Genomic DNA, 16,299 nt, shown 5'->3' with positions numbered 1-16,299 from the left:
CATATAGTAAATATCCTATTGTGAATTTTTGTATATTATGTCACAATGATATTCTAAAGGAAAAAATATCCTGCATTTGTGCTATTTACCACCCAATATTCTACGTATTGAAAAAAAAAATCATCCAATATTCTTGTCACACAAATCAGTTTATGGTCTTTTATTCTGGAAAGCCCCACCGGCAGTGCTGCTCCCTGATTGGCTGTCCGCTGGTCCACCGCACCCACTGGAGGCTGGATGCTGCCCGTGAAGCTGCAGGAGCATCTCCTCTCATCTGTACCCCACCGATCAGCTCCTGCTCCAGGGAACAATACCGAGGCAGAGCCGGAGCAGACATGGGCTGCAGGCGGGGAGGGATCCTCCACCCGTGTCTGAGTTAGCTTTTCATCTGTCTTGATGTTATAAATCCAACAGCACACAGACGCACCATGGCCAAACAGTACGATGTTCTCTTCCGACTCCTGCTGCTCGGAGACTCCGGGGTTGGGAAAACATGTTTGTTGTGCAGATTCACGGACAACGAGTTTCACCCGTCTCACATCTCCACCATCGGTAAGACCCTGTCCTTCATTTCTCCCATGCATTTGTGTTTATTTGCCCCCCCCCCCCCCCCTTGTGGTCCCTGGTTGTTCTATACATACATTATTATATCAGGAGGATGTGTCATAATTTAATTAGAGACGTGGTTGCATTTGGTTAAGGAAATCCTGAGGGGGGAGATCCAACACTTGGCTGCCACCCCCATGAGTTTAATAACTATCAGTACTTGGCTCTGACTTTCACATGCATTACGGGGGGGGGGGGGGGGGGTTGTTTTGCATCAGGCTCCCAAGCTGGAGTCTGGGTCCCCTGGTGTGGGGCCCTGGATCAGAGAGATTCATTTTGTTGTTGCTATTTCCTCAAACTATTACAACAATAACAATGAAATCTAGATACAGCGATTCCGCAATAATCGATAGATTGCAAGACAATCACATGAGGACGCATCACGATATCTGTCTACCTGAAGCATGCAAAATAAAGAATCAGGTTTTACTGCCAAGCAGGTAGGTAAACACTGGAGACTGGATTGTGCAATGAGGTAAAGTGCAGGATTTCTGTATTTATTCACTGCAATTTGGTGTCAGTTTTACACAGTTAGACACAAACTAAGTTAAAACAATGAACATAAACATCAAGTCTTATGTTAGTGCCTCTTTAGTCTTTAACTAACACACTGTGACTTGTCGGTGTCCACATGTGACATCATTCCAATGTCAATTGGCAAAGAAATCTGTTTGAGGGTAAAATTTGTGAACGGGAGGCAAAGGTTCACCACTGAAACATTCCCTCTGATCCAGAACGGTCAGGCTCTAATATTTATGTGATGATCTGTACTTTGCAAGGTTGATTTTTTTTTTTTTTTACATATCCAGCCTCTTCCTTATTTGTAGAACACATTTGAAAGTAGCCCTGGAAATGGAATGAGCAAAGCTAAACCAGCCTCTCTGCTCACAGTTCTGTGAATATCTCTGTGCACAGTTTGGATTCAGAGTGTGGACCATGACAGACACATTACCATGCTTCACTTTGAGGTTAGGGAAATGAGGATGTACAGTTAACGGTGAAGTCTTATCTTCTGTATAGCACCTGGTCTGTGTGTGTGTGTGTGTGTTCACTAAATAGACATTTTCTCAGAGGATGCTCCTATTTTCTGTAAAAGCTTGTACTTCCGTCTCATTATATGGAGAAAACTAAATTCAGAAATCCCTGCAGCTCGATAAGAATTTAAAAGTCAGGAAAGGAAATGTTCATTCTGCTTGTGATGACGACATCAACAACTGACTTTTTATTGAAAAGTAATAAGGTCAAGAGAATGAATCATCCATCCATTGTCTGCACAGCTTATCCTTGGAGGGTTGCACAGAGGCTGGAGCCAATCCCTGCAGACTTTGTGCGAGAGGCCGGGTGCACAGGTTGCCAGCGTAGCACAGGGTGGACTCTGCTTTCAGACATGCACTGAACTCTGGACTTCTCCTGAAATACAAATATCTCAGGGTGTGAAAAAGGAACCATACACGTTGAAGACGCTGACGAAGATGTCAACTTGGAAAGACGAGATTCTAGAACCAAGGACCGACACCGGTGTTGATGTGCTTTGAATGAAAACATGTGATTTATACAGCATAATCTATACGTCATCCCCTGCCCCCTGGCATCATCCTTCGCCTGGATGTTCTGGAGCTTTCCCTGTTGTTGTGGACGGGTCTGACGAACCCTTGAACATGTCCAGACCCAAGTTTTCTCGACATTTGTGGGAGTTCATGTCTGTAAATGGCTCTATAGACAAAAACATTCAACCCTACAGGAAATGTAGAGTCTCCAATTAACGAAAGCTGCGTGTCTTTAGAAAATCCACGCCACCTACAACTCTGCACATCAAGGCACACGTTGGCCTTTAGGTTTGGACCCAGAGCCTTCTTCCTGTGAGACGACAGTGCTGCTCACAAGTGATAATACAACTTTCTGTGAAGATCTAAAAGCAACAACGACATTATTCAGTCATCACTTTTGACCCTTGATGTGTTCACATGGATGTTTTAATAGTAAAATCAAAGCATCTATAAATAAAACCTCATCACACTGAACCTCACCTGCTGTAGCAAGTTGTGATGCTCACGTTCTTATAGAAACTGCAGCGTGCTATTTTAAGTCATTCGCCTATAGCGCCCTAAAGTAAAGTTTTGCAGTGTAGAGACGTGCTCATGCTGTAAACAGCAAACCTTTCTGATTTCTCTCAGAGGAAACATTCAGCCTGTGTGTGCATGTTGGAAACACCAGCAGGCACTGATCTTTTTCTTCTTTTGTTGTCGTAGTTTGCAGCATCTACACAACCACCGATGCTTACAAATCAGGCTCTTGCAGCCGTGAAGGCATTTAGTCGGGATTGAATAGTTGGAGGAAGCAGACTGTGTCTAAGAGCCACGCTGGGAGGTCTTTTATGAAATAAGTCAAATCCCCTCAGACTAAACAAACCTAACCGAGTTGGGAGATCAAGAGTGACCACCGTCAGTGCTCTCATGTGGCGGATCAATAAATAATTTCCTAACCTTCACGGTGATAGAGGGATATAAATTCTCTCCCATGTCCCCCTCGTGTGCAGCTCCATTATTCATCAGTTCCTGTTACAGTCCACTCACTCGCTTTTTTGCTCGTAATTATCTCAAAAACTGTGTAAGAGTAAAAAACCAAAGGCTTCAAACAATGGGAGCTCCCACTGAACAGTGTGGTGATGAATAGAGGCTCATACAGTACGTGGACACGCAAACCTTATTTGGTTTTTGAGCAACATTTTCCAGAACCATTGGTATTCATGCTGCTGGAGCTTCCTCCAGCCTCCGAGGAAAACTTCCCATGAGATATCAGACCCTGGCTGCAGGGATTTGTTCCCATTCAGACTCGAGAACATTAGCGAGGCCTGACACTGATGTTGTAGAGATGAGGGAGAACAAAGGGTACAACTTCATTCACTGGTTCCAGCTCAGTGTAAAATAAAAGCTCAAAGAATAAAACTCAAACTGACATCACTACCAGCTCTTAATATTCCCTCGCTCTTCAGAAATCCTGTTTTATTTAAGCGGGTCACCTTGTTCCTCGTAAGATTGTCATCTGAGCCGGGAAACACACACGTCTCCGGCAAAGAGCAGCTGATTTAGTGACGCTGCTCAGTCACACCACTGAGTTTCATCTTCTTCACTGTCGCCAGACTCTTCAGAAGCGCTGGCTGTCACAGAACCTATGAAGTATGACTGTGGCCCTGCTCTATATCACAGCCCAATATGCAGCCAGTGGTGTTATGATGACTCCCAACTGTTTAGTGTGGTTTGGGATTCATGTGTGTTATGTTAGTGGTGAGTTGTGAAAGTTAAATTGTTCAGTACAGATTGATGACGAGTTCATAATTGGAAAACAAAATGTTTTGTCCTCCTGCTGTGGTCTGAAGACAGCTGTCCTCAGCTAGTCATGATGAAGAAAAGACCTTTTCTCCAGTGAGTTGTGTCTTTACTGAGTCCATCACCTACGACACACTGACACGTGTCCCCGCCTGATCCGTCCTGCACAGACGAACAATTAGTAATTAGCCGAGTCAGTTTGGGGTGTGTACCCATTAGGTTTTACATGACTTTCACACAGCTGATTGTGAAATGCTACAATGTTTAATTAACTGCTGCCTCGTCATCCTCATTGTCGCAGAAGAAGAAGAAGAAGATGGAGAGTGGCTTGGTTTTTTCAAGCTGCTGAATGTTTCTTAAAACTGGACAAATGCAAAGGCCCTCAACAGTGGAATGAGTTGGACGGTTCGGTGTCTTGGACAGAGAGAAATGTTTCCTCTTTCAATCCCACTCTTCACTCTGAACGTCCACTCTTGGTCTATGTAACGTTAAGAGGTCATTAAAAACCAGCGTTTATCTCCGATATAAACCAAGAAACTTTTGAAATATGAAGAAGCTAGCTGTCATGTCGTCCAGAGTTTAATACGGAGCTAATGCAGCTGATCGATGGCGCTGGGAGACGGCCTCAGTTTCATTAGCCTCCTCTCTCCTCTCCAGCCTCGGGCAAGTCGAGCCGCTGATTGCTATGCTGACCTTTTTACTTAGTCCTGGTCTGAATGGTCTCGAGTAAAAAAGGCAAAGGTCTCCTCATGACTTACATGAGGCCTCGCTGTCGAGTCCGTGAGCTCGAAACTCTGTGGAGTGTTTCCTCGACTCCAGCTCGTCCTGAGCAAACGCAGCCAGGCCATCTATAGTGCGCCCGTTAGCTGAGTATAGACTGTGCAGAAATGCAGCAAAAGAAACCACAGGCAGCAGTTCTTCCAGTTCTGTGAATTGATTGGACTCTGGGGCTCTCACTCTCTCTCTCTCTCTCTTTCTCTCTCTCTCTCTCTCAGTGCCGAGCTGGCTGTGAAACATGGCTGCTGCTGAGTATCCCATTAATTGGGATGAGCTGTTAATTGATTTCTCAGGGATTAGTGTGGGTCTGTAGAATCTGGAGGGTTTTTGCTTATTTATTGACTTGAGGTGGGGTGAAGAGACGATGAGGAAAAAAAAAGAACGTATCGTATCATTATTTAGGATTAGGATTAACCCTAGGTCCCTTGAGAGAATACAGGTTTCAGGCACTTCTGCATCGGCATCACTTTCTGGACCCAGAGTCTAGATCTAGTTTGTTTACAATAACAGGACAACACCAGTAAGGACCACAATTTAACATGAGCACACGGACATTCATATCAGTTCTGTCCTTGAAAAGTGAGTGAGGGGCGAGTCTTTATAGAAACAAAGAATAGTCCATGTGTGATTTTCTTTCATATGAACAATTTCACACTGAGTCATCTGAAATAAGTGAGAGATCCCTGAAGCGAGAGCGACTTCTCGCTTAGCCCTCTCCCCTTCTCAGCCCTGCTTCTTTCTGCTCGTCTGCTCGCAACCTCCTCCCTCCTTTCACCTCCCGTGTGATCGATGCAAAGGACTAAACGAGGAGGACTCGGCTCAGCGGATCATTAGTCTATTCGTCTAACAGGCTGATTATACAGGGATGATGTGGCTCTCGTTGTGTTAAGGCCTTCTATGATGTTACAAAGCTGCAGCGGACACCTCTGACCCTTCGTCTGTGACGGACAGGACGGGGTTATTGATTCCAGTCACTTCTTGGGTTTAAAAGTTCACACGTCTCTGTGAATATCCAGAACATATAGCTTCAGCAACTCAATGGTTTGGAGAAATGTCTAACACAGAATATTGTGTTCTCTGATCGTATCTTCTCTCTCTCTCTCTCACAGGCGTCGACTTCAAAATGAAGACACTACTAATAGATGGTATCAAAGTACGGACACAGATATGGTGAGATATTACAAGGTTGGACGTCCTGTACGTGAGATAAAATGTTATTAGATTTCAACAGTCCAATATTTATTTACAACAATCGTAGCTTATGTTTGTTTGACCGATCACTTTCAGAGCTGTAGCTCTAAACTCTGTATCTTTCCTGAGAAATGATGAGCATTTTGTAAACTGTGTTTAAATGTGTTTGTTTGTTCAGGGACACTGCCGGCCAGGAGAGATACCAAACCATCACGAAGCAGTACTACAGACGAGCACAGGTATTTGACCTCATGTCTCCTCCATTTATTATGTACTATTGACACACCTTGACATGACTACACAGTCGTGTACACATTAAGTTCATTACAGCTAAAAGATTAATCAAACCAAATATTTAGCACTTAATTTACTCAGTAAACCATTTAGCTCTATTAAGCTTTAAGTTAGAAGCTTCATAGCATCATTATTGAAATATAATGTGGTCAGTGTTATTATAATGTCTCTGTTCCCACATCCCCCGCTAAAGGTTGATGTAGCTCGCTCTCGGCAGCCGTGCGACCACTGCCACTCTGGCGTAGCTGCCCTGAGCTGCTAAAGAGATAAACTGGTTGAAACCCAATTGTCCATTTACCAGAAATGGCAATGAAAGTGGAATAAAAGTTCCAGCTCATCCAGCCGGCGGCTCACAGTGTATAAATGCATCATTTCCAATTTTCCAAGTGGTGGTCTGGTTAGTTTTAGGGTTATCATATCAGTGTTTCAAAATGTACTGATCTTAAAAATACTGCTTTTGAGGCTGAAGAAACCGAGAACATGTGTTTTTCTAAAAAAATCTTTTTCAACTCCTCCGCTCAGGGAATCTTCCTGGTGTACGATATCACGAGTGAGCGATCCTTCCAGCACATCATGAAATGGGCCAGCGACGTGGACGAGGTGAGTCATGGAGATCTGGGGATTTAATAATTAGATCAATCAGACGCGGTGGAGAATCAACAAGTGTTTCTTTCCCTCCGCGTTGTGAAAAGGGCAAAACTGACAAAACTACAGACGCCGAGTTGACAAAGAACAGATGTCTGACAGGGTGTGATAAAAACCAAATGCTTTGACCTGGCATTTACGCTGCATTTATTGTGTTCAGGCTTCATTCTCAAATACCTGTCATCGTTTTATGAAATGTGTTGTCATAAATATCGGAGGAGAAAATTCTTTCCTCTTGCAGTAATTTTGTGTTCTGGCTTGGAGTCTCCAGAAAGCTCTTCCCTGCTTCCCTCTGTCGTTTTCAGGACGATGTTATTCTATTAATTTAATAATTATGGACCTCATTTCCTCTGTGTGTTTATCTGAATATATACACACACATGCTTTCCACTTATCTTTAATCTAAGTGTCATTTCCTGAGCACGGTGGCTCCTGTGTTTTCTCCGGTCTGTGTTCTCTTGACATTTGAAATTTGTCTCCCTCTCCTTCCATCTGTTTAATTTTGTTTTTCACGTTCACGTGGCAAACCCCTGCAGTACGCTCCTGAAAAGGTCCAGAAGATCCTCGTAGGGAACAAGTCAGACGAGGTGGACAAACGGCAGGTGGCCACAGAGCAAGGTATCAAGGTGAGGTGATGGTGTAAATACTTAAAATCTTTTAGAATATGTCTCCTTTAAATCCATAACCAAGCTCTAACGGCTGTGATGCACCAATCTGACCTGAAGGAACCAGTGCAGACAAAGAGTGACGAACGCTTCACCTCACGTTGCCTCACATCTGTCAATAAAAGCTGCACTTGAACACACCACTGTAGCTGAGCGCCAGCAGACAGTCGTGCATATGTCATCTGTCTGTGCTCCTAAATCAAAAAGACAAGCAGACGGAAAGCTTTTCGTTTTTTATCCAGACATCTGTGTTGTCTTGTCTTGCAGTTGGCTAAGGCTTATGGAATGGACTTCTTCGAGACAAGTGCCTTCACCAACCACAACATAGCAGAGGTGAGGTGAATGTGCGGAGCCTCAGTCAGGATATTTCACGACCATGTCAGTAACAAAATCAGAGCAGCGCTGCGGTCAGAATTACAGAATGTGAGGAAATGACAGTGCAGCTAATCTCGCCACCTTTCTCCTCCCAAGACTTTCACCAGATTGTCTGAACAGGTGCTGGCGGCCAATAAAAGAGACCTGGATCTTCTCCGGATGTCGGCCAATGACGAGCTGGACCTTACCGCTCTCGAGGAAGAGGAGGGACTCTGTGACAGTGCTGCGGACGATCAACGCAAAGGCTGCTGGTGTTAAAGTGAACGTGTGGACAGCGTGTTTTTTTTTTTTTTTGGTTGAATATACGTCATCGCCACACACTTTGGACACTCTTGGAAAAAATGTCCTTTTGTAATTGGCTTCCGTGGGTCCCTCTGTTTTTCGCAGCGTCAGTTTCAAGGACATACCTTTTGCCACAAAGTGCCAAGTGTGTGGTGAATCAACCAAGTGAAGGTCCACGTGTCCAGGTTTCACCTCGGGGGCTCAGAAAGCTCATTATTTTTAAAAGCACCAGTTCCTGCTCAGCGTATCTTTGATGTAACCAAATACAATCTTCTGTCCACTAAAAAATTCAGCGGCAAACATACGGTTAAAAAGCCGAAATACAAAACGTCAAGATGAGCTGCAAACCTTCATCTTGTCTTCAGAATTTACACGGAAGTAGAGGATGTGTAGAGGATAGGGAATGACTTGAAACTGTTCACCATTGACTTGAAGTTGTTTTTCACAATGCTCTCTTCGATATGCCTTGCAAACCGACTGCATTCAGCCTTCCTCCGGCCCTTTAGTGTTTCTCCCTCATAGCCTTTCCACCAACTGAATGCATTAGATGTAGTGTAAGGAAACTACCACAAGAGGGTGCTACGCTAATTGCAGAAATGTCTCCGTGTCCAGTGTGACGTTATACCAGTGCACTGATTCTTCTTCTCTCATGTTTTTGACCTCGGTTACACTTGAAGTGGCTACTTTGAACAGCGCGAAAGGATAATTAATATATGCAGCCATTGTATTGTTTTGCATGATGTTTACATGTTGATGTCGGTGACACAGGCAGTTTGTAAAATCTCACACGCAAGAGGCCACAAGGCGACGAGAGGCGGGAGAAGTATTTCATTTCTCTGTAGCATAACTGAGGATAATTTTGAAGTTTGTAGTCTCAGAAAATATTGGTTGGGTTGTTTGATAACTGCACATCACTGCATTGTACATACCAGGTTTTTCACAGCATTGTAGATGAGGATGCATAATTTATCATTAGAGGGCTGTATTTAAAAAAGTAAAAATTCTGCAGTGGTATTCTAGATGGTATGAGATATTCCCTCTGTGAATATAATCACATCTTGGTCATTCTGTCTTCTCTGTTTTATACAGAGTCCGGTGAAGATGCCATTTCTCTTCTTTTATCCCCCATCTCAGATTTAACAAGTGACAGTTCTGCATGTGATTCAATCGTCTTTCTTTCTGTTATTGCAACTTCAGTGAAGTTAATAATCAGCTGGCCACAAAGCAAGCATAGCATTTGACCAGAGTTGCCTGTTGGAGACTTGCACCCACAAGGAACCATCGTAGGAGAAACTTTGGCTTCCTTTTGCAGTGAAATGCAACTCGAAACAACAGTTTTATGTGAAATGACTGGACTGGATGCACAATCTGTGGTTCTCAAGAACTTCTTTACCCTCTTCTCTTTTAGACTAATTGTATTTGTGGAGATATATTACATGCCACATGTTATTCCTGGAGAAAAGATGTCAGATGTTTATGAATAAATACTTGCAGATACATGACTCATGCCAGGGTGTCGTCTTTGGTTGTGCACTTCTTCATTTGGCCACTAGGTGACAGATTCAACCTGTTATCTCATTTTCCTGCAGAGTGTACTGCACTTACAATGTGTCATGGTGGGAAATGCACCATTTATAGTGTTATCTACAAAATATTTATAAATAAACTAGTCACAACTTATACATCTAATTGTCTGGTGGCCCCACATTCATAAATAGAAAGACTGCATGGTGGTTTCAGCTGAATTCAATACTTAACGTGCACTGAAACATTATAGTAACATAATGTGTGATAATCAGTCAGTGGTGGGGTTTTCTTTGTGAGGATTAGAGGAGAAAAAAGCTGTAAAGCTTTTGTTTGTCACCTCATCAGAGTTGTTAATGATGAGAACTCATTAAAGCTCTTTGGGTGAAATTAGCATAACGATGAATATGCATGTGGAACTGTTGTCTGGTTGACAGATATGACAGCTCAGTATCTGTCACAAGGCTGAGTGACACACGGACACACGTACAGAATAACAATCCAGCCCGCACACTGACACATAACACCCACCCACACACACACAAATATATTTATATATATGTATGTATGTATACAAAAAGGGAATTCAGTGTTTTTGTTGTGAGCAGAGGCCAACAATCCTCATTTTCTGCAACACAATCCCCCAACACATTACTCCAGGTCTTGCAGCTGTCTGACATGCAGCCATATGGTGTTTGTGTGTGTGTACTTGTACTTACATATTTGCAAGGACCACTTTGAGCATAGACCTTACAGAGTGAGGACATTTTGGCCTGTTTGAGGGTTAAGACTAGGATAAGGGTCGTCACTGAGCTAGAAGTACAAATGTATGTGTTTGTGTGTGTGTGTGTGTGTGTGGTGATATAACTGTACCAGTGCGTGGGATTGTGGGAAGTAGAGAGAAAGCAGAAGCAGCTCTCAGATAAGAACAGGTATAGAAGACGGTGAGCAGGGTTCATTTACGGTCACATAAGAGATGGAGCTGAATCCCCCGGATATTTACATCACACAGGTTTTGATAATATAACTTCCAGCGTCAAAATAACATTGTCCAGGTTAACCACAGGCTTCTGTAACAAGGTTAAACAAGGATTTTTATATTGCCAGAAATAAAACTACAAATCCCATAACTGCACATCAGCAAAAAAAAAACTGTTGGTTTCTCCTGTTTATAAAAATGGATGACATTACAGCTCCCAAAGCGTCTTGATCGCCACCTGGTGGCTGGCTGTACACGCCACTGTTTGTTCAATTGTTCATGTTTCTGGTGATTTTGGTTTAATTAGTTATTTAATGCTGAAATGTCATGATTGACAGCTGTTCTATAGACGGGACCTCGCTGCCGTGGCTTATTTACAAATCGAGCAGACATGGAGCAAATCCCCCTTTTCAACTGATGCGGCTCTTTTAAACTTATCAGGGCCCAGTTTTATCATTTACATGGAACATTAAATTAACCATACTGAGAAAAGTGCCGCGTATATTTAGAGACACGATCGAGACAAACAAGTGCTTCCAGCTGCTTTTACCTGGGAGGTGACGTCAAGGCCAGCAGAGGCCCTCTCTGCACACCCACTCCTGATCCTGAAATACCTGCACGGCAACTCTGATTAACTGCTGTAGCACCCCGCCGAGCCAGACCCAGAAAACAACCCCCCCTCCCCTTCCACTTGGCTCTTCCACCATCATCACCAGAGCCTCTTTTCCAAATTGAGCTGTAGATTCATTGTGATGGCTAGCCAAAAAATCAGAGGAGAAAATAGACTCAAAATCACACATTCAGATGTAGCTGTGTAGGTGGAAGGTTGCTCCTGGAGACAGATCTGACGCTGAATCATTTTGTCCTCCATCTTTTCATGCCGCCTGTGGTTCCAATGTGCTTTTTCTAAAGCTACCTGTAATTCTGAAAACCACCTACTACCTCTTAAAGAAACACAAGCCGGACTTTCTTGTCTGTCATAAGTGTCATTTTTGTATTTTTATTTTCCTGAGCTCTGACTTACTTCAAAAAGAAAAAAGGGTGCTGTCAGAGGATGGATGAGAAAAGGATCGACATTAAAAGTCGGGTTAGAATTATCTTCAGGTTCATTATTTTCTCCATTCAATAAGAAATACTATGACCCACCGAATCGACTTATGTTAAAAAGAGAAAAACCTGATTGCACTGAAGTTACACTCATTAGATTCATCCAGAAACATGTCTGCACATTTAAGCTAATTGTAATTTCTGGTTTGCGTAAAAAAGGAACTGATGCAAAGAAACGTGAATGAAACATGATATGATGATAAAAATGTCAGTATTTTGTTTAAAGCTTGTTTCCCCAAAGTTGCCAAAATTGGGTTAACGCAGGTTCGAGTCCTTAGCAAACAGTTTAGATTTCAGCATCTACACCAACATGACAACTCTGCAGTTTTCATCTGCCAATGAAAACATCACGTCACATGATTCAAACGTCCAGAGCAGCTCCTCAATAGATTTGATTTGAGATTGTTTTGTTTGCATGACTCAAGAGCGCAGCTTGGATAACTATTTTTAAACACTTCCAAAGACGACACATTGCTCGTCGGAAGCACGGTGAAAAGTGTTTTTGTTGGTGAATCACTGCATCAGCAACTTGTCTCCGAGATCAAGCCTTAATCCTGCCTTCTTCCCTTTCAATCGCGTTAGAAACACTGAGGATATGCACTGTTCTTGCATGAAAGAGGCGTGTATGGGAAGATTTCTGTTTGAAAATGAATCACACTTCCTTTCTGCTCTGTGCCATCATCATAGGAGCTGGAGCGGGGCCCAAGCAGGAGGTGGTGAACAAAATTTAATGCAGGCGTACATGCATAAGAGAGGGGCTCCACAGCATCTGAGGTGGGCACCTTTTCCTCAGCCCCCAAATCCTGTCAGAGCATATCCACACGGGGGGGTGGGGGGGGTCTTGCCTCTTCATACACCCAACCCACCAAATATGAAGTTGCAGATCAAAAACAATGCAAATCCAATGTCTCTTCAGGACAACAGGTTATTTCCAGTGTGGAAATGTTTGGTGTGTGTTTGTGCATGTGTGGTGGGGGCGGTCGGTGTGACTGCTGAGAGGCAGTGGAGGAGGAGGAATGTGTACATGTATATATATATATATATATATATATATATATATATATATATATATATATGTATGTGCACGTGCCCCTATGTGTGTTCTTGAACGGGGTCCAACTCCATGGGTGCCGTGATGTCATCCTCCCACCTCGCCGTCTCTGCTGGTGTTTTCACACCAGCGTGGGTCTCTCCTCAGGGTGTGTATACGGTGCCTAACGACATGTATTTTGAACTTGAATTCTGTCTCTGCCTCTTGAAACACATCTTATTCTCTATAGGTTCCTGTTCTCTACAAAGGGGATGCTGGGATTGTGAGGCTGAACATTGGTTTTTGACGAGCAGCTCAGATTTTAATCCCCTGAGAAAGCATCTGCTTTGTTGAGATGAGCAGAGACAGAGAACAACATATATATATATATATATATATATATATATATATATATATACGTATACACTAGATATATTCATCTCTATTCATTCAGCTCTTCATACATATCTCAGATTGGAAATGGGAGCGTGCACAGTCATAACTAATATCCTCATGGGACAGAATCTAGGTCCGACAGAAACATCACAACCTTTTCACAAACTTGACTTCTACATAGTTGTTTTTGCAGCATAGGAAAAAATCAGATACAATTAGTGAAGAAGAGAACAGTTTTGCATGCGTAGTTGATTTTATGTCTCCCACTGCCAGATTGAAAATGAACCAGCGTGAGGATTTCAAACTTTCAACAGATTCATTATCCTTGAACACTTGAAGCTGCAGCCATAAAATACACACACAGTAAATAATTGACCCTCTCTGTGCTGTGTTTGTTTCAGCAACTGTCATTCAACTTGGCGGACAGGAATTCAAGGAGTGTTCAAATAAAGCCGGTGGCACACGATTTGTAATGGAGATGTTTATTTGTCTTGCTCCAACCGTTTCCTACCAAGTAGGTCTGAGCCATAAGCCCCCAGGCAACAGCATACAAGCAGGTCTGATAATCCTCAACCTCTAACCCATCAACCATTTACAACCTGAAGTGTGAATCTCATTCAAGATCATGATCAACGAGAAATAACCGAGAAACAGTTTGATGTTCATCAAGTGACTCCACACGTTTAACGTTTTCTCTTATCTTGGTCCAAATATCAATGGTGCCGACTCAACGAATCATTGGCTGTTTTCAGACATGAACTCCAGAAAATGTCCTGGGTAGAGCAGGAGGAAACAAGACATGATGTATAAATCCTAGTGCTGATAATCAAGTGTTTTTGTCACCCGTGTTGGCTCTTATCACCAAAAGTAAGACATCTCTTTTCCATCCTGAGATATTTTCCATCCGTCATGTTTTAGAAACGTCATCAACGTGCCCACTGCCCACTCCAGATATTTTCCTGCTGTATCCTCAAAGAGCTTTAACAAGGGCGCTACTGCCCCTCTGGAAAATGTCTATAGTTCAGTGCACGTCCGCATGCAGCTCTAATGAGTTTTGTGATCCTCAGATTTATTTTTCTTGCACCACCATGAGGTTGAATCTGTTTGACTGATTTCCATGAGAATTGGCTCTGACATCCAGGTCCCCATGCAGAATAAAGTGTAATAACGTTTTGACTATAGCAAAATCATTATGTCAAAACTTTCACTTGTCTTATTAAATACTTGAAACCGAAAAAAGAAAACTGCAAAACTAAAGACACTCCCATCTGTCTCAGCTGTCGGCATTCAAGATGGTGACTGTAGCATTTAGCTCATGTTGCCTCAGAAAGCTGCTGTTGTGCCTGTGATATTTGTGTGACTTGGATTTCTCTTTTGTGCATTGGATGGTTGCACTTGTGAGTCTGTCTGGTGCAAGTGTCCACTTCGATCAAAATCTCAATCAGCCATTGACAAGATGAAGAAAAAAGACGTCAATCTGCGAGTGTTTTCTCTTTTTTTCTGAAAACAGCTGTTTCACGGACCATCATCCTTTGCTGTTCTCCTCCTCCGGCCTCTTTTAAAACTTCTCGCGCTCACTCAGCCGAGCGGACGGGCCTGCCAGTTTATCCTCACAATAACAATGTGCAACCAAACACTAATTGCACACATGCTCCAATCAAGACTGAGTCCCCTCCGCTTATGAAAAACAAGCGCATCAAATTCTGTCTATTTACAGAGCGTCCTGTCTGCATTACGCCCCTTAGTAAACGGGGACAAAAGAGCCAGTGTATGTGAAAACAACTTGTCGCCTTTCTTCATGTCAATCTCTATTAGTGTAGGAGCGCCGCTCGACTGGAACTTTGTGAATGGGGCCCATTCTTTTCATTCCTCTGCTTCCAGGGGCAACAGAGCCGGGAATTCTGCCGCTCACCCTCTCAGGGTTACCGCGGTCATGTATCTGATAGGTGGTCGCCTCATGTCTGACTTCACTGTTTGATGTCTTAATATATCTCAGACAGAACTTCACAGTCTGCTGCTGCAGCGTCACCTCGTTTGATGGTTTGATGCAAAGTGTGTTGGATACAGGGTTAAAGACGGAGCTTTAAAACAACCTCATTAATATTCCTGCTTTTCTCACAGAGCAGCCGATGAGACCACCAACAAAACACAAAAGATAATAGTGGAGTAAGAATCTAAAACTAACTAACATTGTTTTTTGTGTTTAACATTTTGAATGTCCATATTGGAAAGAATAGGAACATCTGTGGTGTGCTGTTTGGTTCCATCATACATTGCACAAAGTGAAGGAGATGCTCAGATATTTTCATTTCTGGAAAAGTCTAAAAACCATTTAACATAAATTAATTAGTAGTGGAAAGCTGTGTCCTTCTCCTAATTCCACTAAGTGTAATATGCAGTATTGAACTTTGTATACATACCTACCATGTTCTCAAGTTGTCTCTGTTTTCTGCTGCACTAGTAACAATAGTGATGCATCACTGCTTTATGTGCATAAGCAACAGGACATGTTTATAGCCATTGATTGTTGGTGATGCATCTCTTCTGTGCTTTAATCCACACTAAATTGCATTCTGTAGAAAACCCAATTAGACTACATAAACTAATCCTGAGGGAGCAGTTTTTCACCGGAGAACAATACAAGCTGCCCACACAAATATCCGCCCCATGACAGTACAGGGTGGGTAGCGCTAAGACCCGTATAGAGCGACAGGAATAAAATGGTTTTAATGATGGAAATCGCTCTCCCTTTGTCTTAATTAGATTGTTATGTAATCCCGGGTGACATATTAGAAGAATGGATGCACCGATAGAAAATGGAAGTGAAAGAAAAGGCAGAGGTAGATGTGGAGAGAATGAGAAAATGAAGATGGGGCCATGAGCTGGTGTCAGTGGAAGCAGAATGAATAATTATAGAGACAGAGTTTGAGGACAGGGAGTACAGAGAGCAAGGTTGTGATGCTCGGGTGATTATGTAGGCGGGAGACATGAACTCCTGTGACTCTCATTCTATTCAGCCACTGCTGATGCTGCTACCTGCCGAGCTGCTTTAATTAGGACAGTGCTCTTTATCTCATCTAATTAATGATTAAAGATGAAATA

The 16,299-nt window shown here is 42.8% G+C and overlaps 1 protein-coding gene across 1 annotated transcript; it reads left to right on the top strand.

Annotated features, from left to right (window-relative positions):
• The first annotated feature begins 233 nt into the window (after nt 1–233).
• On the top strand, nt 234–9,663 carry rab15 (RAB15, member RAS oncogene family). The gene is made up of 7 exons (XM_020097448.2): nt 234–552; nt 5,819–5,879; nt 6,079–6,139; nt 6,717–6,794; nt 7,376–7,465; nt 7,772–7,837; nt 7,976–9,663. The coding sequence occupies exons 1-7, from the start codon at nt 429–431 to the stop codon at nt 8,135–8,137; spliced, it is 642 nt and encodes a 213-aa protein (XP_019953007.2). The 5' UTR covers nt 234–428; the 3' UTR covers nt 8,138–9,663.
• The last annotated feature ends 6,636 nt before the right edge of the window (nt 9,664–16,299 follow it).

This window comes from Paralichthys olivaceus, chromosome 19 (assembly GCF_024713975.1).
Source record: "Paralichthys olivaceus isolate ysfri-2021 chromosome 19, ASM2471397v2, whole genome shotgun sequence".
Taxonomy (NCBI): Eukaryota; Metazoa; Chordata; class Actinopteri; order Pleuronectiformes; family Paralichthyidae; genus Paralichthys; species Paralichthys olivaceus.
Note: the sequence above shows the minus strand (reverse complement) of the source record. Positions and strands in the feature narration are given on the sequence as shown.

Coding starts and splice junctions, on each gene's coding strand:
- rab15 (XM_020097448.2), top strand. CDS start 429: ATGGCCAAACAGTACGATGTTCTCTTCCGACTCCTGCTGCTCGGAGAC. Junction 5,880..6,078: donor AAAGTACGGACACAGATATG/GTGAGATATTAC, acceptor TTGTTTGTTCAG/GGACACTGCCGGCCAGGAGA. Junction 7,838..7,975: donor CCAACCACAACATAGCAGAG/GTGAGGTGAATG, acceptor TCTCCTCCCAAG/ACTTTCACCAGATTGTCTGA.